General features: G+C 32.4%; 1 protein-coding gene across 1 annotated transcript; it reads left to right on the top strand.

Annotated features, from left to right (window-relative positions):
• Window positions 1-4,816: 4,816 nt before the first annotated feature.
• Window positions 4,817-21,787, top strand: LOC127707586 (vacuolar fusion protein MON1 homolog A-like). The gene is made up of 7 exons (XM_052212187.1): window positions 4,817-5,172; window positions 10,876-11,039; window positions 14,926-15,364; window positions 17,749-17,924; window positions 18,402-18,522; window positions 19,217-19,498; window positions 20,895-21,787. Exons 1-7 carry the CDS (start codon window positions 4,867-4,869, stop codon window positions 21,033-21,035), a joined length of 1,629 nt encoding a protein of 542 aa, XP_052068147.1. The 5' UTR covers window positions 4,817-4,866; the 3' UTR covers window positions 21,036-21,787.
• Window positions 21,788-25,226: the final 3,439 nt, after the last annotated feature.

Raw genomic sequence — 25,226 nt, 5'->3', positions numbered from 1 at the left:
ATAAATTATCAGCATATGGTGTCTCTGTTCATTCTATTTCACTACTTAAATCTTATTTGACAAACAGGAAACAACAAATTAAAATAAATAGTATTCTTAGCAGTTGGGCTGACATTCATAAGGGGGTTCCCCAGGGTTCTATCCTGGGCCCCCTACTATTCAATGTTTTTATCAATGATATATTCTTATTTATAAAAAATGGAACTTTGTATAATTATGCAGATGACAATACTTTATCTTACTGTAGTCCTGATTATGATGTTTTGATTTCTACTTTGGAATCTGAATCACTCAAACTTATTGAGTGGTTCAAAATAAATAAAATGCAGGCAAACCCCGACAAATTTCAGGTCTTAACAGTTGGGAAAAAGACATATAACAAAAATCCATCTATACGTATCCAAAGTGCTGATCTTTCGTGTGAGTCAACTGTCAAATTACTTGGCATTGACATAGATTATCAGCTAAATTTTGATATTCATATTGGTAACATATGCAGGAAGGCATCTCAACAACTAAATATTTTGAAACGTTTGGGAGCTTATCTGAACAAGCTGAGTAAGCTTACTATTTTCCATACATTTATTTTGTCAAACTTCAATTTCTGCCCTTTGGCATGGCATTTTTGTACCGAGAAAAATTCAAAAAAATTAGAAAAAGTGCAAGAAAGAGCACTAAGGTTTGTGTACGAAGACCATTCAAGCTCATATCAACAGTTGCTTGAAAAGGCTAAGATGCCTTCACTGCATATTAAAAGACAAAGATCTATGGCAATTGAAACTTTTAATATAGTCAATAAATTAGCACCTGTCTGTTTACATGATTTATTAAATGTAAAAGATTGTAAATATTCTTTCAGATATAGTAATATACTGGATATACCACATGTAAAAACTACACAGTTTGGTAAGAAAAGTTTTAAATTTGTAGCTGCTACTCTGTGGAACAGCCTACCTGACCATTTCAGGACTGAAAACAGTTTTTCTCAATTTAAGAGCCTTATACAGTCTTGGAATGGTTCAAAATGTTGTTGTTCTGCTTGTAGATAAGCTTTATCATATTTTAGAAGTTGCTCTAACATGTTATTATGCCTTAAATTTTTGCATGTGTGCTATATTTTATTTGTGCTTAATTTTAGTTGTGCTTAATTTTTAGTTGTGCTTCAGCTTTGGCTTTAGATATGTATTTTAAAAGTGCTTTGCATGTATTTCGATATGACTGTGCTGTTATATATCCTGTCTGCATGTTGTGTTTGTGTTACCTTATATTCGGTAAAAAGCTCTAAAGAGCTTATGTTTGTATTGTTATGTGAACCGAATCAAAATAAAACTTTCGTATCGTATCGGTCCGTTGTTGCTATATCTGTGAGTCGTATTATGTTAAGCTTGTCTCGGTTGTAATCTATGGATTACGGCGAATCTATCTTATGCTTGACTTATGTTAGACTGTTGAAGAGTTTTAACAGCAGAACTGATGGCTCATTTAACAGATGATATGTGGTCCGCCCACCACCGCAATTTCCTGATTCAGTTTTAGTGAAAATATTTTCACTTCCTCAAATAGAAACAAAAAGGCATTGAAGAAATTTTAAATAAGTTTGTACTCATAAACTATTAACCTGATACTATACACGTTTCATATTTTAACAGTTAAATCAGAGGCACTTGTCTCTGAATTTGTTTCCCCTATATACCTTATTATAACACAAGGTACTTAACTCGTGTTATATTAAGGTATCTAGGGAGGGGGGATATTCAGAGACAAGTGCCTGTGAGTTAAATTGATGAATCTTCTTTAAATTTTAGTATGTATGTTATAGATAATGCATATTTTATGGTTTTTCATGTCGTACAACAACACATCCCGAGGTGTTTATCAAAGGGGAGGGTATGTTTATTCTTTTTTTTTCATGACATTTTTATTGCGGAAAAGCAGATTATTTATCAACAGTTTTTAACGAACTATTCAGAATACTAGTAGTAATTGATTTCTTTCTTTTGTCTGGCAATATATTTTTTTACCACCCCCCCCCCCCCCCTAATCCTAAGTACGTGGCTGTTATTTTTATTGCAAAAAAATAAGAATAGCTTGTCATTTGATCATTTGATAGAGTAAACGGTATATATAAATATAAATAGTTGAGAACTAGCACGAAGAGAGCACGAATTCGTGATGCATATACAGGTACCACGAAAAACGAATATCCAGAGATCAAAGTATAATTTCCAATACAGTGGGAATCAATATGATTTTCAAAATCATACACACGAAGGCTTGTTATAAAAGTGTTGTGCAAAGTTTTACATTAGCAAATTCATCTCGCATAATGTCCCTTTATTGTAGCGATAAATTCACAAATTTAGAAACTTCACATTATTTGTTTCGAAAGTTAAAATGTGCGTCAACTACGATTTTTGGTATTTCAGTCTAATAAACGGAGGAAAAATATGGACATCAAACCAATACAGTAGAAACACCAAAATGAAAATTTATAAAAGCAATGTAATATCAGTGTTGTTATATGGGGCAGAATGTTGGAAGATAAGCAAGAGAGATGGAGAAAGACTGAACACCTTTAACACCAGGAACTTGCGTAGAATCTTCAAGATATTTTGGCCAACTATGATTTCCAACACAGAACTGCTGCAAAGAGCCAACATGTGCAGCATCACCAACACCATTAAGACCAGGAGATGGAGTTGGATAGGTCACATCCTGAGGATGGACCCATGGAATGATTGTCGAATCGCCTTGACGTGGACACCACCAGGAAAGAGAAATGTAGGAAGACCAAAGGAAACTTGGAGACGAATGGTAGACAAGGAAAGAACAGAATTTGGATGGAGGACATGGGGAGAAGCACAACAACAAGCAGCAGACAGATTCAGATGGAAGGCTTCCATTCGCGCCCTATGCGACACATGGCGCTAACGGCAGTTGTAAGTTGTAAGTAAACGGAGGAAATGATTGTTTCTGCCTGAAACCTATCAGTTTGCATTTGGTGTTATTTCTGTAAACGTAAAAGGCTATATTATTATATTGCATTCACCTTGTCAGTCTGTTCAACTATACATCCGTCCCTTCGTCCAATAAATATTTCCGTCACACTTTTCTCGGTATTCTGAATGACTTTATATTTGGTCAGCAGTTGGCAAGTGATAAGTGTTAACGTGTGAGACCGATTTTTTTGTCGGAGACGGATTTCCTGTTTGCCGATACTTTGATTTTTTTTTCAGTATGTTGCCGAATCAAAGTTAAGTTTTCGTCACACTTTCTCAAGTAAGACTTTACAGAATGACTTTGTATTAGGTCATAAGCTTGACAGTGATGAGTTGTATCATATGAGCACTATGAGTCTATTTGAATATGTCGGACACCAACTTCCTGTTTCCAGATGCTTTAAATTTTTCAATATGTTGATGAACTTGAAGTTTTTCATAACATTTTTTCACTGAATAGTACTCAATAGAAGTATTCTAAATTTGGTCAGCATCTTAAAAGTGATGCGTATTAACGTGTTTGCGCCTGTTGGATCTGTTGGACAGCTACTATCCGTTTTCCAATACTTTAAATTACGAGTTGGGGTATGCTTAGCACGACAAGTCGACAGCACGTGCATTATTTTTTTCCTTTTGCTATTTTCTTCCATTTTTTTAATATTTTCAGTTTGTTGTTGAAATGTTGTTTGTCGTCTCATATGTGATTCGTAATTGTTATATAACACTGTACAAACCTATACCTGCAGATGAGAAGACAAGAAAAGGGTGGAACCAACAAAATTAATAATCATAAGTCAAAATCTGATTGAGACGAGGACAAAACACACAAATTATATCGGAAATGTTTATAAATGATAAGCAATACGACCCCCGATGTGTTCAAGATTAATAAGTATTGCATAAGTCTGAGACTAGTAGTCTCAGCATAAGTACATGTACATGTAGGAACATATTGTAAAACTATTTTTATTGTTTCCAACAATTGTCAGCTTGTCAATATTCGAAACAACTCGTGTTTTAAAACAGACAGACATACAGACAGAAAAAAATCATGATCCAAAATTTGTAGCAGTCTTTTTATTGGAAACAAGGATTTGTATAGTAAAACTTACTATACAAATCCTTGTTGGAAACAATAAATATAGTTTAACAATATGTTCAAAGTAACTTAGAATTTCAGACATGGTTATCCCGGTTGGCACTGTTGTGACATATCTAACATGATTTCATATATTGTATTAAATTTGCATACCAATAGACAGTCACGGTATCGGGTCCGTTCGCGCCCAACACACGTTCGCACCCTACACGTTCGCACCCCACACGTTCGCCCCCTAGGTCCGTTCGCACCCTACACGTTCGCACCCCTTTTTTTTATTCAAAAACATGATAAATTTTTAGATGTTTTGTAGATGTTTATATCAAAATATTTTTATTTTCATAAATAAAAATTCGGGAATTTTTAAATGAAATATTGTTTTAAATTGATTTGATGATTAATTATTAAATGTTAATTACAGTCACTGTCTAGCCCACACTCTACTCTAAGCCAACCTTAACTGTAGTCTTCTAAGTCTGTCATATAGGAACCAATGCTTTTGCTATAACGTCATGCAACTGCCGAAGTCAGACAAGCTTTTTGTGTAGCTAATATTTGTTTCCCTCATATTTTAAAATAATGATATGCCATTCTTTTAAAAAATAGATTGAGGCTAGATATGACTGTACCAATAAACTATCCGCACGAATTTAAATGACAAATTAGATATTATGAAAACACTGGAAACTGTGTTATAGAAAGCATGCAACATCAAAAATATTTTAACCGGAAGTCATTTTCGGTGATCTCCAATAATGAACCCTGGCTATGGACGAGTCAGAGGGCAAAGAGGCGGAACAGGTGCCCCCTTCAGTGCGAAATCCAGACTCCGCTTCTGCTTCTGACCAAGACGATTTTGTAGAACCTGCACCAGAAGAAATAAAGAACGCAGTTCTTGTAGCAGCAGATACCTTTGAGGAAATAAATTACGACGATCTGGTCAACGAAGATTATGACAGCCATCCAAGTGGTGTCATTCACGCCATTGTTCGTTCTGGGTCTCAGGACGAACACAGTTCTTCAGAACACAATGACACATCCACTGGCGAAGAATCAAGTGAAGATCACAATGAGGTCATTATCACATGTCAGGAAATATTCGTATTTGTGCACAGCCACAGGTCTAAAAAATGTACATGTTTATAAATGCCTACTAAAATGGTCAGAACTACATGTAATCTCTGTTGGTTCCAAGTCCATAAAGTCCAGAACGATTTTAAGATTTTTACCCCCAGACTTAGACTTGCTACATGTCCCTTCCTTATTATTTTTTTTCAATGTTGCCCCTTTAACAATTTCACTGCTACAATGTATAACTAAGAGATTACCATTATAGTGACATCTGCAGAGGAAGGGACTTTGTAAAGTTTGTCTGAGGCTTGACCAAACTCTTAATCTTAGAGTAATTAAGATTGACATTTATTGATAAGAATTCCAGATAACAGTAGAAAAGTGAAACTTGATATTCCAGGATTTTTCAAATACTGTTTATTTTCATTTTATAACTAACTAGAAAGATAAGGTCACTGAACTTATACATATGATCAAACATCACAGCATCATACATGTGAATCTCCCGATGGGAGTACAATTATCCCGTTTTCAGGGTCTCTTCCCGGACCCAGTTGAAGAGAAAAAAAATCCAGTGTATGAAGGGGGTCTCATTGGGGGTTCTGATCCCGGATCCCGCTTACTGTTTTGTCAGATTCCCGTATCCCCCTTACACTATGTACGTAAGCAATTCTAATTTTTTTGTAATTTCCCGTGTCCCGCTAGACTTCATTTCCCATTTTCACGTGTCACGCTTACAAAAAATCGGCAATCCCGGGTCAAGCTTAGACCCCAATGAGACCCACTATGAAATATTTCATGAATGAAAATTTTCAGCCAAACATTTTTAACATATCCGGTGTAACTGACATTACCTGAAGTTAAATTTTACCTGTAAATCAATTAACATACATAATTATATGGCTTCACTTGCCAGCTTGGGTGTCAAACATACTGGTAATCAACAATTTTTACCTCAGGCTAACTGCCGTTGTGTAATAAAAACTGTGTGTATTTAAAAATAATTGAAATGAATTTTGGGTTACTTCCCTTGATTTATGCTATTTTAAGTTATTTTCCTTTAGTAATGTAAATTGTTTAAAGAATATAAATAAAATATAAATTGAACAAATTATCATAAAACAATGGTAATTAAATGATTTAAAAAGTCTTAAGACATTTTGAAAAATAATAATTTGAAAACTATTTGAGGGTTCTATACTTTCTTTTTAAGGCTTAAATTAAAATTTATATATAGCTTGAAAGAATGATCTATGAATGATAAAAAAAAAAAAAGAAAGAATGATCTATGTGCAGTTAATGTTCTATGGAATAAAGATTAAAGATGAAAAATATATAAATTAAAGAATGTTCCATAAAAAGAAGAATGTTAGATTGAATAAAGATAAAAAAAAGTTACATGTACAAGGATACTAAAAACATTACATTCGGATGGAAAGTTGAAGAAAAAAACACTTTAAAAGACAATTTTTACATCACATGGTTACATTTACGACTTAGTTTATGTCAATATAAAACCTCCTGATCTCAGTCCTAATCTCCTGACCAAAATTTCCCAATCTCCTGATCTGAGTTTCACAGTCCATCACATGTATGCATCATTGTCAGAGTTTCTTGTGTTTCTAATGGCAGAATGTTCTACTCCAAAAAAGATTTTTAGATTTATAAAATATACTCCAACAACTAAAAAAACTCTTTGTGTAAGTTGTGGAAACAGAATTGAATAAAGTGAACACAGAAGAAAATTATTTCATGGCAGCATCAAATCTGAATACTGTATTCTAATTGAAAAATATCTGGAAATAAATATTACAGAAGAGACACATGCAGATACTGCTTGTAGAAAATGTGTTCTAGAAAATTTTGCGAAATATTTAAATACAAAAGGTGCTATTTCAAAATTTAGTGATTTACCAATTCCAGTTGGAGAACAGAAAAATACGTCTTTGCCTGACAAAAAGCTTTCTACAACTTTTCTCTAGTTAATTTTGATTTCAGTAAATGAAAACTTTTGTAATCCAAAATCTACTGCAGTAGATATTACATCTGTATCCATTTTGATGTTGGAATCATAAGAAAAGTGAAATTGTAATCATGATACTTGAGGGTAGGAAAGCACTTTATCATCAAACGTCCCTTTTTCACTACCAATAGAGTCAAATGAGCATAATTTTTTTATCATTCGTCAAATCTCATTCTGTAGCTCCTGTAAACGTCAAATGCAGTAAGATATTTATCATTCACATTATTTTAAAAAAAAATTTTACCGCCATTTGTCATGAGGGGTACCCTTTCCTACCCTCGTACTCAGGTGGTTACCTTTTGCATCACTCAGGGATGTGAAATACGGGTACCTTGAATGCCAAAAAAAAAACGGAAATGTAGTTAAAACCAGGAAAAAAAGTTGTAATGTAATGAAATAATCAATGTATATTGTCCAAAACAGACAAAAATTATTAAATGGCTATTGAAAAGTATAGGTAATGCCAAAAAAAACACTTAATTACCAGCGCCTCATGATGCTTCATTATAAGCTTGACCGGTTCAGGTTCTTCATGGACCTTCTTCAGAGGCAGAATGATGGATTGATAGTGACGCTCTATTTATATAGTGTCTGAAAGTTATTAGTTATCTGATAATTATCCGTGATAAAATGGCTATTATTTAGGGATATGTATCATTCATTATATTTTTACATGAATCTATCACATTTTAACTTCAGAACTACAATTTTTATTTCTTCTATACTAATGCAAGTTTCTTGTGTAACAATATGGCAAACTTATTGCACAAGTAAGATAACTCTATATTAAAATATATAATATAAATTAATAAAGAAATACTGCAACTGCAAGTACAGTTGGAATTGTCTAAAGAGCAATTTTAATACATGTATGTATATTGTAATTTATTATGAACTTTTTCATAATTCTTGTAGCAAGATAAGTTGTCCATAGTCTTATATTATACTACTAGTGCTCGTCATTTTCGCCATTTACGAAGCGATTGTCAAAATGATGAAAGTATTTCTGATCAATTTCATCACTAAAATTTGTAAAAGCAAAAAAAAAAAATTGTGCAAAATTTTACCTTGTTACAAGTTAATGACAAGTTTACGACCCCAAGCCAATCAATGGATACAACATGTGTCATAATTTGTTGTTACAAGTAATCTGCTTATCCAATGGGTCATTAATGATTATCAAAATTGATTCATACAAATAGAATCGGTCAGTCTGCATTTCGTCATTTCATATGAGATTGTTCATACCACACATTTTCAGTAGTTTCATGATAAAATCGTGATTGACAGAAAGACAAAAACCGTAATGAACTGATTCAAACATATTGTTTTACTTGAATTCTGTTAAAAATGTTAAATTTAGACGTATTTTGTCTTTGCCTGCCCTCACTTTTAATAAAGAATAACAAGCCTCGGCCATTAATTGAATGTGATTCTACGGTGTATACTCTTCCGAAGAGTAGGATCACACCCGAATACAAGAAAGATAACTCAATTATAATTTGTCCTAGTATTGAAATACCTACTCATGATCTGTCTACATACTTCTGACTTTAGGACTTGTAGGTTTAAGAGGGCTTTTGAGTTATGGTACAAATTATGGGGTTAGCGGAAGGGGGTCTTGGGTCATCATTTCCTGTATTCTTTATTATGCCCATGCCGTAGCGGAGGGGGCATTAAGGTTTACCCTTGTCCGTCCGTACGTACATCTCAAAGTTGGTTTCCATTCTCTAACTTTAAATTGACTCAATCAAATGTTATGAAACTTTTACACAATGCTTATTACCACAAAATACAGATCAAGTTTGAATTTTAGGGGTGTCACTTCTATTGTTCTAGAGTTATGCCCCGTTACAAATGACAAATGGAAAAATTGCTGAATTTTTGTTTCCGTTCTCTAACTTAAGTTTGCCTCAACCAAATGCTATGAAACTTATACACAATGCTAATTACCACTAAATACAGATAAAGTTTGAATTTTGGTGGTGTCATTTAAACCGTTCTTGAGCTATGCCCCTTTACAAACGGAAAAATTGCTGAATTTTTTTTTTCAAGTTCTCTAACTTATATTAGCCTCAACCAAATGTTATGAAACTTGTACACAATGCTTATTACCACAAAATACAGATCAAGTTTGAATTTGATGGGTGTCACTTTTTTTGTTCTAGAGTTATGCCCCTTTACAAATGGAAAAATTGCTGAATTTTTCATTTCCGTTCTCTAACTTAAGTTTGCCTCAACCAAATGCTATTAAACTTATACATAATGCTTATTACCACAAAATACAGATCAAATTTGTTTTTTTGGGGTGTCACTCTTATTGTTCTAGAGTTATTCCTTTTACAAATAGAAAAATTGCTGAATTTTTCTTTTCTGTTCTCTTACTTAATTTAGCCTCAACCAAATGTTATGAGACTTATACACAATTGTTATTACCACAACACTCAGATCAAGTACAAATTTTGGTAGCGTCACTTTTACCGTTCTTCAGTTATGTCCCTTTATAACTTTATATGATAGACAAGCGGGGGCATCATCTGTGTCCAAAGGACACATTCCCCATTTATTTTTTATACAAATTTTCTCTATCCTATATAGAGTCAAGGGTGTAACTTAAATAAGTTATTAGAGAAAAATAGCATACATGTTGCTATTGTGGGCTTAAATATAAAAAAACTATAACATATAAATGTTACATGTTTCAAAGAGGCAATATCCATCCTTTACTATGTTAAATTGTATATTAGTTCTATTGGTATTATTATTGTCTTTATGTATACTAAACTTTAGAAAGATATAACAGTTCATAGTTTGCCAATCATGTCTAGTACACCTATGTTATTACAGAAAATATATGCCTGTAATAAGTAAAGGGTGTTATTACAGCTTTTCTACATCTCTTCAAAGCCATTTCTCAGACATATATCACAATGTGTTTTAATTTATTGTAAGAAATAATGATCAGAGCATGCAATGAGGTTATCAAGCAAAAGTAACTTAAGCCCTCTAATCCTAGCTTAAATCTTGTACCACTTTTGCTATGTTATCAAAAGCACTCAATTAAGCACTATCCACTTTACCTTGTAACTGAACATGCTGATTTTCCCAATGTTTTTAAATATATATAAAAACGGTTTGAACTTGAAGCGCCTACACTATTTATAAAAAAAAAACATTGCCAAAATTACCTGAAAGGGACTATGCAATGCAATTTGGTAATATTGTTCATTCTTAAGTCTGTTCATTTAATGTTATTTGAATATTTGTGTTCACTTAATTGAACAGACTTACCAAACCAATGAAATTCCTTTGAAAATTGGCAATGCGTACGAAAGCTAGGCTATTAAAATAATACATGTATGTGTGTTAGACAGTAAATCCGAGTTTTATAAAGGCCAAGCTTAAAATAGGTACAATATTGTTATCATGTTCTAATACAAAAAATAAACTGAATATTTAAATGATCATGATATTTTTGTGGAAAAAGTTATTGTAAAAAAAAATAAAAATGATGTGGTTTAATCCAATACAGTTGTGTGCAAATATTTTCCTTGAATGTTTGTTTTTGAATTTAACAATTTTTTTTTTTTTCAAATTCAGATGAATATTATTATACACATACATGTACAAAATGTAGCTACATGTATATGGTTAAATAAACATATCATACTTTTTCTTATTAGATTCCAAAAGATTTATCTGCAGCTTTGAATGATGTGGTTCTGAAAGAGTTATCTGCCCCTGTCGAAGAAATTGAGGAAGATGAGTACGGAAAGGGGTCACAGTGGCAACAGGAAAAGAAGCATATTTTTATACTAAGTAGTTCTGGAAAGCCTATTTACTCACGGTAAAAGATATTTTATAGATATGCTATAAATTCTGAAGATTTTTATTTATCTATTACATGTAACTCATTAATTTCAAGAAATTCTTTAGTTATATCTATTTTCAGTCCAAATGATTGAGTTTAAAATAAGCATTATCCATTTCAACATGTAGGAATCACCACACCAGGGGAAGGGAAATAGTTATGTCCCTTTGATTCTCAATTTCCCTTTACAAAGGCATATAAAAGAAGTTTGTGTTGCCCTAGATTTTTTGTGGTCGTATATTGGTATGACGTTGTCGTTGTCGTCCGAAGACACATTAGTTTTCGCACTCTAACTTTAGTTTAAGTGAATGGATCTCAATGAAATTTTACCATAAGGTTCAATACCACAAAAAGAAGGTGGGGCTTGATTTTGGGGGTTATGGTACCAACAGTTAAGGTATTAAGGGCCAAAAATAAGCATTTTTGTAACTTCCAGACATAACTTGTGTGTAAGTGTATGGATCTCTCTGACATTGTACCACAAGGTTCTATATCACAAAGGGAATGCAGGGATTGATTTTGGGGGTAATTGCCTCCAAATTTTAGGAATTAGGGGCCAAAAAGGGGCAAAAAACAAGCATTTTTCTAGTTTCATGACAATAACTTGTGTGTTAGTGTATGGATCTCTCTGACATTGTACCACAAGGTTCCATATCACAAAGGGAATGCTGGGATTGATTTTGGGGGTAATTGCCTCCAAATTTTAGGAATTAGGGGCCAAAAAGGGGCAAAAAATAAGCATTTTTCTAGTTTCATGACAATAATTTGTGTGTAAGAGTATGGATCTTTATGAAATTGTACTACAAGGTTCCATATCACAAAGGGAAAGCTGGAATTGAGTTTGGGGGTAATTGACCAAAAAGCTTAGGAAGAAGGGGCCAAAAATAAGCATTTTTCTAGTTTCCAGACAATAATTTGTGTTCAAGTGTATGGATCTCTCTGAAATTGTACTGCAAGGTACCATACCACAAAGTGAAGGCTGGGGTTGATTTTGGGGGTAATTCCCTCAAAATTTTAGGAATTAGGGGCCATAAACGGGCAAAAAAACAAGCATTTTTCTAGTTTCAGGACAATAACTTGTGTGTAAGTTTATGGATCTTTATGAAATTGTACTGCAAGGTTCCATATCACAAAGGGAAAGCTGGGTTCGAGTTTTGGGGTAATTGCCCTAAACGTTTAGGAATTTGGGGCAAAAAAACAAGCATTTTTCTAGTTTCCAGACAATAACTTATGTTCAAGTGTATGGATCTCTCTGAAATTGTACTGCAAGGTACCATACCACAAAGGGAAGGCTGGGATTGAGTTTGGGGGTGGTGAATCATAAGGGGGTTCAAAAAATTTGAGGAGGGATTTTTTTTTTCCTTTTTTTTCTTTATAATTTTCCATTTTAAATTGGTTATTTCTGATTTATATATAAAAGCAAATAATAATGATATGGTTTGAATAGGTAAATTAAAAATTTTTAAGTTCTTAGACCACTTTCATTCTGTGTCAGAAACCTATGCTGTGTCAAACATTTAATTACAATCCAAATTCAGTGCTGTATCAAGCTTGAATGTTGTGTCCATACTTGCCCCAACTGTTCAGGGTACGACCTCTGCGATCGTATCAAGCTGCGCCCCAGCGAAGCATTTTATTGAAAATGTGTTGATAGGAATGAACACAATTCCAATATTCAACCAAGTGATTATATTACCTCATTGTATTTTGATTAAAATCTCCCTAATTGATTTATTACAGTGTAAATACTCTCCTTGTCTCATGTCAAAGAATGCTTGTGTGCTCATGTGTGATCGTTCTACCTTAACATTGAGTGTGACCTAGTTCCTCCAAGTTGAAAATTCAGGCTTATTTTATTGCAATCTATGAAACATGTCAAATATCTGTTGTAAAAATATGAATGCTTGACTGTTTGAACTTTCTTTAAATTGAATATTTCTGTTTATAAAAGAAGAAATCTTGCAAACATGTACTCAGAATGTAGACATGACCACATGGGGCCCTGTTACTATTGACATTCTGGTAATTTAGAGAGAGACACATGAAATTTTTATATCATAACAAAAAACCTGGAATAGGAGTGTACATGAATTCACAATTTATTTAATGTGTAAACATGTCTTCATGATATGATCATGGCAATGAAAGAAATTTAATCAAGAAATTATATACATTTATACCCTTGTACTTGCATGCACTTCTTATATCCAGATGTGGTGGGGTTCCATGAATTTGGTTTTATTAATTGATTTAAGTCTTTTGCTAAGCAAAATTTGTTCAATATAATATTTTTTTAACTCCTTTGTCAATTCAGTCAGAATACAAGACAAGGAAAAAAACCTTAACATTTGTAATGAAGAAGGTTGATGGAAATAGCAAGGAAGTGTAATGCTGCCAAGTTTGTTGTATAAACAGCTGTCTCATAGTTACATTGTAGGTCTTCACTTCTCCCAGTTTGGCTACTAACTTTTCCCTAAAATTCTGAAGTGTGGTATGCCCTGATAATGTTCAAAAGGCACTTATTTGATATACAGTGTATATGAAAATATTTTCAGTAGTCATTTATGAAAATTGTGTTTCGAGAACCATTATATAATGGGGTTAACTGTACGAAAATAAGTTATAATGCACAGGGTTCTCACTAAGGCAAGTCCATGAGTCTTTTGAGTCATAAAAATCTCTCAGGACTCATCATTTCCGAAACTCGTGAGTCCAAAGAGGCATCAAGATCATGAAATGTTTTATCAACTGAGCACATATATCATCATTTTATGACAAAAGTTTAAAAATAATCCAAATTTAATGTCATTTCCTTGCTCTTTTTTGTCCTGGAAACAAAAATTATAAATTATATCATGTTTATAGCAATAAAATTTCATTTTCACACTGCTGGACTCGCCATGACCTTCAAAAATCGTTAGTGAGAACCCTTGATGCATATGGCAATGAACATTTTATACAAATCATTATGATTCTATCAATTTTAGTGACATTTTAGATGGCATTATTTAACAACATTTGTGACTTTGTTGGACATAAAATCCACTTCTGTACAATAAGCAGAGCAATGTTGTCGAGATAAACATTAATTAGTATAAAGGGTAAAAATAAACATAAAACATGTAAATGACATACAAAAATCAACATTTAGTGAAAGAGTTTTTGTCTGGTTCTGGAATGTCAACAGTGTGAATATTATATCAAGTACAACAAAAAGATTGTGATGTAATTGGGACATGTGGTAAATCAGTTTTAGACTGAAGCAGTTATATATTTTGATTACCTGAAACCTGATCTTGTAGGACTGAATGTAAATATGTTGAATCTCATCAAGATTTTAACCTACGCTTTAACCTGATAGCATCTTTTGAGGTATTTTCTGTAGTGTTTAATGTGTTCAGACATTTTACTTGCTGTCAATCGAGATCTATTCATTCTATTCTATTCTGTTCAGTCTGCACCAAAATCTTTTCCAAATACTAGTCTGTAGACCAAAATTCCAACATTTTTCATATGTGTCTTAAAAAAGTATAGCAAATACTTACTAGTTGGATTAAAATTTTACTAGTCTGAGGCATTGGACTAGTGGCTAACAGTGCAGACTGTTCTATTCTATGTGGCTATTCAGTACTTCCCATTTAAAAAAGTTCAAAACAATGACTTAACAATTCTTTATTGTCTGCAAGTGAAATGTTTGTGAAGTATTTGGAAAATTCTGAAAATTTAGTAGGTGAGAATTTTAACAATGATCTAGCACCTTTTCATATAATTTCATTCTGTGTATTCATCTTATGTATTTAATTTGTGCAATATCATTTTTATCTTCACCTTTGAATTCATTTTGAAAGTTTTCTTTATACAGGCATGGTCAGGAAGATAAACTGGTGACAATTATGGGCGTTCTACAAGCTTTGATATCATTTGTGTCTGCAGCTAAAGACTCAATGCGTAGCATTGTTGCTGGAGATCATAAGTTTGTGTTCTTAGTTCGAGAACATATTTATCTTGTTGCCGTATCAAAAGGATTGGAATCAGTGCAACAGCTTGTACTACAACTATCATATATATATAATCAAATTCTTAGTGTACTTACTTTTACTTCATTACAAAAAATCTTCAAACAGAGAAGAAATTATGATTTGCGGAGAATGTTAAGTGGATCCGAAAAATTTATTGACAATTTATTGAATTTAATGGACCATGACCCTAGTTTTAAACTTCAGGCAGTACGATGTCTGCCATTAGATAGTCCCGTTAGAGAAAGCATTGCTCAAAGTATAATTCAACATGCAAGAGTGAAGGTAAGAATCTATGTGTGTCGTGTATGTATTCATTAGATTTTAAAAGTTTGATAGTGTACATGTATACAAACAGGGATTGATTTTCCACATTTGACTATTTTTAAGATTTAAACATATTGCCACATAAATCAAGTGAGTATTTATGTGTTATTTTTCATAACCATCTGTAAAACTTATTCTTCCACATATTCATGTAATTAGTCAAGTTTATTGTAATCGATCTCATGATTTTATATTAAATTATTTATGGAATAATGAAATTCTATTTCAAATTCAATGAATTTACATTTTCTCTTGGGCATTAGTCCATTAAGGTCAAAGTTAGGGTTATTTACCTGTTTACAATAAAGCATATTAAGAACACAAATGATGAAAGTAAGTGAGAAGACATCATAAAGTAGATACTTTTGTACAAAGGCACCATGGTTTATTGGGGTTGTAAAGGGAAAAAGGGGGGGGGAATAAATTGACCTGCTGAATGAAAAATAAAAAAAAACACTTGAACATTTCTTTTCCACAGATTTGCACGAAACATGGTGAACAAGTTGTGTGCACAATAACTGAAATAAAAAGTGCATTACCTTTACCATCCTTTTTAATGCGCAAAAGTTTTTTTAATTTTCTGACAAGAGTACAATAATAATTCACGCATTCAAAAGATCAGTTTCATAATTTCATTGTACAACTATATAATATAAATTGCATAAATGTAGGACTCTGAACCTCGAACCATGAAGGTCACGCTGATGTGCGATGATTTGACACTGAAGTGTGTTCTTGATCACGCTGAAGTGCTATAGTGGCATTGTGACGCTATCTTATTGATAGCGACGCCAAAATGCGATTGTGATAACGTTGAAGTGTGATTGTGGTAACGTTGAAATGCGATTGTGGTAAAGTTGAAGTGCGATAGACTTCATAATCTGTATTTTAAATGCTTTTCATGTTGTTGTAGAGGTCAACTTGTTTGTGAGAATCAGTTTTACGGTATTTAAGTTAACTAGGGGCTTATAAACTGTTTATACTATGAGAAAGTTAGAAAATTAACTAGTAGAGAGGAGACAGTTAACCTTCTGTAGCAGATTTTTTTTCGAAATCAACAAAAGGTTCTTTTTTACGTACGATGGAGCATGGCATTCTCTTAATAAATATGGGTCCGCAGACAGACTCACCATATTATAATATCCCGGTACACGAGGAACTCATGAGAGGAACGAAGTAAAGATGAAATGTAAACGCAGAACTATGTTCACATGCAGAAAATCAAAAAGGAAGATCTTTCATTTACGGATAATATAGACCTTCGCACATCAGCGAAACAGACCATTGCACTTTAGCGTGACCATCGCACTTCAGCGTCCCTATCGCTTTGAGTCCTACATATATATTGCAGTAATTTTCTTATTAATGAGTAAAACAGAAAATAATTAAAACAATGACAAAGAGATTTAAAAAGAGATTACTTGATTATCAGACATGTGCAGTGCTTTAAAAGAAAACTATTCACAATTGTTGATGTATGTCTTAAGAAATGCTAGACCAATATTTTCTCAAATTAATACACTACAAAACAGTCAAGGGTGTAACTTCAATACGTTATTAGAGAAAAATAACATACATGTGTTATTACAGATACTTTCATGAGTTGTCTACTCTTTTTTTCTTAATCTGTAGTAACATATGTTTGTTATTAGTCAAATATATCATAAATATTTTTATTTTTAGTGGGCACTTGGGAATTCTTGAAACTTAATACATAACCTTGATAACTAATTTTCCAATTCAGTTAATACATTTTTGATCAACCATGGTAAATCAATGAGACAAGGCTTTTAAGGGATAAACTAAGCTGTAATAACAAAGCTTAGTTATTACAGGCATATAACTTATATGAGACACTTGGGAATTACTTGGAATCTTGCGCAGAACTTCATTACATGCTCTGATCATTATTTCTTACAAATAATTAAAATACATTGTGATATAATATATGCCTGAGCAAAGGCATTTAAGAGATGTAGAGAAGCTGTAATAACACCCTTTACTTATTACAGGCATATATTTTCTGTAATAACATAGGTGTACTATGCATAATTGACAAACTTTGAACTGTTATATCTTTCTCAAGTGTAGTATACACAAAGACAATGATAATATCAATAGAACTTGTATACAATTTAACAAAGTAAAGGATGTATATTGCCCCTTTGAAACATGTAACATACATATGTTATCACAGTTTTTTGATTTTTTAGTCCACAATAACAAATGTATGTTATTTTTCTCTAACAACTTATTTAAGTTACACCCTTGACTGCAAAATGTTTACATTGTATATATTTCATTGTACTTTCATCTAATTATTTCTTTTTGTCTGATTTTAGGACTTAGTATTTGCAATTATTTTAGCAAACAATCAGTTAGTGACACTGGTACGAATGAAAAAATATTTCTTACATCCAATGGATCTCCATTTAATCATTAACCTCGTGAATGCATCCGAGTCTTTCAAAGCTGCTGAGTCTTGGACACCTATATGTCTGCCAAAATTTGATGCAAGGTGAGTAAAACAGAAATCTCTTGTAATGAGTTTCCTAGTAAAGCCATCTAAAATGGGGATTCCTTTGGTTTTACTTTGTAATGTTTCTGGACTTAATTGGTTGCAATAGCATATAAATTTAATGTTTTTAGAAGAAGTACTAGTATTAAGAGAATTTTGCCTTTCCAACACTCTCACCCATCCTCGAGTGGGGGGGGGGGGGGGGGGGGCATTCTTGTCCTCAGACACATTCTTCCTTTTATTTTAAAAATTGAAGATCTTATAAACCAAAAAAAGACCAAAAGTATAGCCAAAACCAGGAAAGGAATTTGAGCTAAGCATGAGAATGATGATTGAGGTACATTCCTTATTTTTAACATAATTTCTAAAATATTTGAACTACAAATTTCAATAAAACATTATCAGTATTTTCATAAGCTATACATGCACATGTAGTTATTTTCTTGTGTCAGTAAAATGTTGTTTGGTTTATTTCAGTGGTTTTCTTCAAGCACACATATCATATTTAGATGAAAGTTGCCAAACTTGTATGCTGTTGTTATCTGTTGATAGAGAGTCTTTCTTCATATTATCAGAATGTAAAAAGAAAATACAGGAGGTAAGATATATGGAAATCAATTTAACTGGTAAATAAATATTAAAGTTCATCTCACATGGTAAATTATATACAATTACACATGTACTGTTTTTTGATGAGGTAAATATGTGGATTCATTTACCTGGAAAAAATTATATTCATTGAGGTCTAAGGCTCATTTATTATTATAAGTTAAATAAAACGAAAATCAAGGCGTAACTAATTCTCACTCATTTTGAAACCTATAATTATTATCTAAAAGACAATACATAGTTGCATTTTGGTTATGCAGAAAAAAACCCATAAAAACCTTTATACTGTTTTAGTTGATTCAAATGTAATAACTCATTAGTTGGTGTATTTTTAAATTTCAACCTCTAATTAAAAGTCATCAGAATTTGTAGCATTCTTTATGTTACAGAAATAAATAAAAAAAATAACTGGTTGTTAGTCTGGTTCAGGGGCTCTTTTCACAAAATATCTTACGAGTTATGAATATTTCAGTTTTAACTTACGATTAATTTAAATCGTCAGATTTTTTGTAAAAAGAGTTGCTGGTTTTAATCAAAATTGTGCTAAAATAATCTTGTAACAGTATACAGTTGAAAAATGAATTGGACGGCAATCAAGGAAAACTCATGGTTGATATATATTGAGGAAAGTTTAAGAAAGTGCTTATGAAAACTTATTGCAGTTAATGAATATTATATTTCAGAGACTAATTAAATACAATGGTTTACAAGCTATCAGCGATTCCCTTATGAAGACAAGTTATAGTTGTCAGCAATGTGGAATATCAGATTTAAGACATTTCTTATACAAGTCTCGCAGCATGGCACAGTATACAAGTCCTGAACTAGAGGCTCCCTACCTATCTGATGAGGAACAAGAAAGATTGTTTGGTTTATACCTATACTTACACAATAGGATACATACATCTGTTAGACCGCTGAAAATTCTTTATCATGTTGGCAAACATGAGACATTGTTAGGCTGGGTAAGTAGTCATAGGGAAGACTTAACACCTGTAGTTTTACAAGTGGGGAAAGACCCAGCATGACAACATGTGCATTTTTATGCCCCACCTACCATAGTAGAGGGGCATTATGTTTTTCGGTCTGTGCGTCCTCTCAATGGTTCATTCGTTTGTCCGTCCGTCCGTCTGTCCCGCTTCAGGTTAAAGTTTTTGGTCAAGGTAGTTTTTGATGAAGTTGAAGTCCAATCAACTTGAAACTGAGTACACATGTTCCCTATGATATGATCTTTCTAATTTTAATGCCAAATTAGAGTTTTGATCCCAATTTTAAGGGCCACTGAACATAGAAATTGATAGTGCAAGTGGGGCATCCGTGTACTATGGACACATTCTTGTTTTATTTATTTTTAAACATGAAAAAGTGGTGAAAATGTCACAAGATACACGTAGCTGCAAAATACTAATGACAGGAAAAGAATGCTGGAATTGCAAAGCTTTCTACAATGAGCATATATTAAAATTCCCCAAAGTAATTATCAAACAAAATGGATCTTTAATAACACAAAGATGATAGGGCATGTCATTGAGTTTGAACTATTGCTATATATTTTATTAAGAAAATGTCTTAATCCACTTTGAACAATTTGAACCATATACATGTAGATCAACTTGATGTTGCCTAGTTTTAAAATGATTCCAGAAATGCTAAAAAAAAAGAAGACCAAAACGGCAACTGTTATTCTAGATAGAGTTATATAAGGCAATTGGGGTAAAACAAGATGAATAGTAATTTGTAATGGCTGTACTTTTGAATTATTTTTTACAGTTATATAAAAATATTAAAAAGTATTAACAAATTCCTGATTCCATTTTACTTCTCAAATTATGATTGATTCATTGGTCAATTTTCAAGTTCCTTTTTCTCAGAAGCGGAAACTTTCATTCAAACTTTATTGGAACAAGGATTTGGGGACTCTACATTTGATGCAAATGAAAGCACATACCAGCGATTATTTAGCATAGGTTTCTAATATTACTATTGGAACAATTTTAATGGTCTTTGAAACTTTTTAGCCTGTCTGAGCTTGACAAGGATAAATTAAAGAAGCTCATCGATGAAAATTTTCATCCTGTACCAGTTAGATATAAAACATGGCCACAGGAAGCAGTTCTTTACATTTTCAGATGCCTTTTTAATGCTCTTCTAAAGCTGTAAAGCCAAACCTCTTTTAAAAAATTGAAAGAACTATGATAAATATTTAGAGTGCTTCCCCAGTCTGATACATAATTATAATATCTCATATATCATACAAGACACAATACAGAGGTTAAGTGGCCATTATTTCTTAATGAAAACCAAGAAACAGACAGCTACCCTATGTCATAATTTGACCATTGATAACCCTTTATTTTTCAGGTGACGCAACAGTTTGAATTATATGCAGTGTTTGGGCCATTGATAACAAAGCATACTGCAATTGGAGCAATAAATAAACTACTTCGCTGGATAAAGAAGGAGGAAACACGACTTTTTATACTGAACTCTGCTACATTTTAATCAATGTGTTGTGAATGAAAGTGATGAATGTTTTTATGATGCATGTGTTAAGCCATACATAGTTGATTCCAAGATTCTCATTCAAAGATAGAAAAAAAGGCTGACAAGGATTTTTTTTATTGTAAGCAAAAATAATTTTGTGCTCCTTTTCACTTTGAAAAAACTTAAAATGTAGCTTTTAATCTTTATTTGAGAATGTATAGTGAAGATAAATTCAATGAAGTAACACATTCAATTAAATGTTAACCAATGTCATTAAATATGCTCTACAGTTTTCAGAAATCGGATACTGTAAAGTGGCATATTTTCACAAGACCCATTTAACTTTTTTTTTTAATTCTAGGGGCCAAAATTGTTCACAAGAGTCTTATTTTCATTTTTCCTTGTCGTTGATTCTGATCTTTGTTAAGAATAAAATGTAAAAATGTTAGCGGGCACCTATTCTTCAGTTTCCACTATCTTAATTTAAAAATATGTATAAAAAAACTCTGATTTAAGGTCTTTTTATTTTAACTTCACAAATATTCCAACATACTGCAGTGTAGAAAAGGTGTCAGTAAAACTGCTGATCATTAGTGACCATATAAATGGGTTTTTTTTTCCCCTGATTCAAATGAACAATAATGTAACATTTCAAAATTAAGATAAAATTATGCAGGTTGAGGTATAAATGAATACAGGATGAGAATCTTTGAATTTACTTATCTGGTCTTATTGTTATTTTTTATTTATTAAATCCATAGACACATAGACTTGTATATATAGTTAATTATTCATGTGGTGAAAATCTAATGAGCAGGGAAAAGGGGGTGATTGATAATTAATCTAAACTTATTCTCTCAAGACAATTGGAATACCTGCTGCATAAATGTCCACTTGTGCCTCAACAGCATATTTTCAAAAGCATATTGACACATACATCGCTTTTATTTAGCTACCAATGACTTCTATGAATTCCACCCATCTGCAAAAGACCCATATATCACAGCTCTAAGACTTATATAAACATTGATAAAGTTTCCAAACTTATCATTCAAATTCATTTGTAAGATATTAAATTACTTACATGGATAAAAAGAATAGGGACAATTACCCCTGTATTTGTATTACTCACAGGGTCAAAATCTAAAAGTTGTAAAATCCTGCTGAAAATTTAATATACGTAAAATAGTGTTTACAATTTTACATAATTCTTTAAAAATAAGAAAAACTTATTCAGCACTACATGTTACTACTGTTTGAGGTTTTTATACAAAATTTGAAATTTCACATGTCAAATTTTGCATTGAAAGACAATGCTTACAAAAATGTTTTTTTTTATTGCGAAGGCACTCACACTTTTCCCCCAAAACAGTTGGAGTTTTAAACTTTTGCAAAGTATACTATCTCATTGAATAAATACAATAGCTATTGTTCTCTGTGTACCAATACTGATAATGACACATTGTAAGAGCAAGAGGTATTGATTACAAAATTATGTCAATAATAGACTACTGATGTACAAATATTAATTTTATCTGGTCAGTACTGAAAAATAAAACTTGTTAAAAAATTATGAGAAGAAGCTGATGACAATTTTGTGTTAAATGGTTCATATATTGCAAATGATTTATATCACATTATTTTGGTTTATAGTTGTAAAACTGATAAAGGCTGGTATAGTTATGCAGTCAATGTTTTCCGCATACAATCTTGTTACCCACTAAAACAGGAGAAGTAAATTAGTTGATATTAAATAAATACAACTTAAAGATAATACATACTTTACTTCCAACATAATTTTGGTTTTGGTTTACAATGTCTTTTTTTTTCAAATTTAGGGTAAATACTAAAAATTTACCCAAATATCTAAAAATTGCTGTTTGGGACATTCTTTAGGTGTTCATAATTTGATATTAACATGCACTGTGATGTCCAGTTTAGAAATGAGCTTAAATTTTGTTAGAACTTTTTGCTGTGAGACTATGAATCAAAGTAAAGATTAAAAGACTAGTGAAAATGACCCTGGTGTGAAATAAATTCAGGGGAAATTGTTGAAAGGCTTAGCAGGGGGGGGGGGGTAACAGCTCTCCACCAAGAATAGTTTTTTTCAATTATCTTACTCAATATAAGTATACAACCACATTAGTTTGTGAATGATGCATCAAGAGGAATGTAAGAGCCCAAAAAAGTAGGTCAGTCTGATCTGCACTTGTAACCATTCATTAGTACATCTATGGCCAGTGTTAAAATACTAAGTGGATTCATTTATAAGGTGACATCTTCCTGCCAAATTTTACTAGTGTGATATAAATATTAGAAGATATGGTATGATTGCCAACAAGACAACTTCCCACCAGAAACCAAATGACATAAAAGGTTAGCAACTATAGATCACCATACTGCCTTCATCAAAAGCCATACCACATAGCAAAAAGGCCCTGAAATGACAAATGTATAATAATTCAAACAAGAAAACTAACAGCCTGATTTTTGTACAGATATATCCAACACCTACTAAATGTTTGCAGAATAATTCTTCGATACATTTTGTTATTTTGAGTTTTTTACCTTGTCTGCAACAAAAGTCTCAGTATGTGTAACAGGGATTACTATCCAACAACTATTTGTATAAAGCTTTATATTTTAGAAGGAAGAAGACCTGGATGCTTCATTCCTTGTATGCAGATACCTAATGTTTCAAAGTTTCTGTCCTTCATATGTCAACTGTCCTTGACCTCATTTTTATGGTTCAGCGACTGCTTGAAACAAGAGTGCACACGCTGAAATGTCTCGCCTTCTTTACTAATCATTGATATTATGTTGATAGTCCTAAATGTAAAGCTTTATTACAACTGTCACATAAACTTAACATTAACCAAGTAAACTAAACATTGACCAATGAACCATGAAAATGAGGTCAAGGTCAGATGAACCATGCTAGGCAGGCATGTACAGCTAACAATTTTTCCATACAACAAATATAGTTGAACTATTGCTTATAGTTTGAGAAAAACAGACCAAAACACAAGAACTTAACACTGATCAATGAACCGTGAAAATGAGGTCAAGGTCAAATGAAACCTGCGCGACTGCATATAGATCATAAAATATTTCCATACACCAAAAATAGTTGACCTATTGCATATAGTATAAGATAAAAAAATGTGGATAGTGTCCACATGTGGACACAGATGATGCCCCTGCATGCATATCATATAGTTATAAAGGGACATAACTGAAGAACAGTAAAAGTGACGCTACCCAAATTTGAACTTGATCTGAGTTTTGTGTGTAAGTCTCATAACATTTGGTTGAGGCTAACTTAAGTAGAGAACAGAAACTAAAAATTCAGCAATTTTTCTACTTATAAAGGAGCATAACTCAATAATGGTTAAAGTGACACTACCCAAATTCAACTTGATCTGTGTTTTATCAGTGGAAGTCAAAATTAAACATTGCATTGTATAAAGCATTCATTGTAGTTGATTCAACTATAATCATGGACAAAGGAAGATAACTCCAATTTTAAAAATAAAATGCTTCGCTGGGGCGCAGCTTGATACGACCGCAGAGGTCGAACCCTGAACAGTTGGGGCAAGTATGGACACAACATTCAAGCTTGATACAGCTCTGAATTTGGATTGTTATTAAATATTTGACACAGCATAGGTTTCTGACACAGAAAGAATGTGGTCTAAGAACTTGAATTTTTTTAATTTACCTATTATGGTCCAATGTCCAAAATCAAAATACATGGTTAGATTCAGCATATCAAAGAACCCCATATATTCAATTTTTGTTAAAATCAAACAAAGTTTAATTTTGGACCCCAACTTGGACAAACTTGAAAACTGGGCCCATAATCAAAAATCTAAACACATGTTTAGATTCAGCATATCAAAGAACCCCAAGAATTCAATTTTTGCTAAAATCAAACTAAGTTTAATTTTGGACCCTTTGGACCTTAATGTAGACCAATTTAAAAAACGGGACTTAAAATTAAAAATCTAAATACACGGTTAGATTTGGAATATCAAAGAACCCCAATAATTCAATTTTTGATGAAATCAAACAAAGTTTAATTTTGGACCCTTTTGACCTCAATATGAAGCAATTTGATAGCGGGGCCCACAAATAAAAAATCTAAATTCATGGTTAGATTCAGCATATCAAAGAACCCCATATATTCAATTTTTGTTGAAATCAAAA

The sequence above is a fragment of the Mytilus californianus genome, unplaced genomic scaffold (genome assembly GCF_021869535.1).
Source record: "Mytilus californianus isolate M0D057914Y unplaced genomic scaffold, xbMytCali1.0.p SCAF_1, whole genome shotgun sequence".
NCBI lineage: Eukaryota > Metazoa > Mollusca > Bivalvia > Mytilida > Mytilidae > Mytilus > Mytilus californianus.
The sequence above is the reverse complement of the archived record's forward strand: the minus strand, read 5'-3'. Positions and strand labels throughout refer to the sequence as shown.

Excerpts from the sequence above, each read along its gene's own strand:
- LOC127707586 (XM_052212187.1), top strand. The coding sequence starts at position 4,867 with ATGGACGAGTCAGAGGGCAAAGAGGCGGAACAGGTGCCCCCTTCAGTG. Across the intron at positions 15,365-17,748 it reads TTCAACATGCAAGAGTGAAG|GACTTAGTATTTGCAATTAT; the intron begins GTAAGAATCTAT and ends GTCTGATTTTAG. Across the intron at positions 17,925-18,401 it reads CTGCCAAAATTTGATGCAAG|TGGTTTTCTTCAAGCACACA; the intron begins GTGAGTAAAACA and ends GGTTTATTTCAG.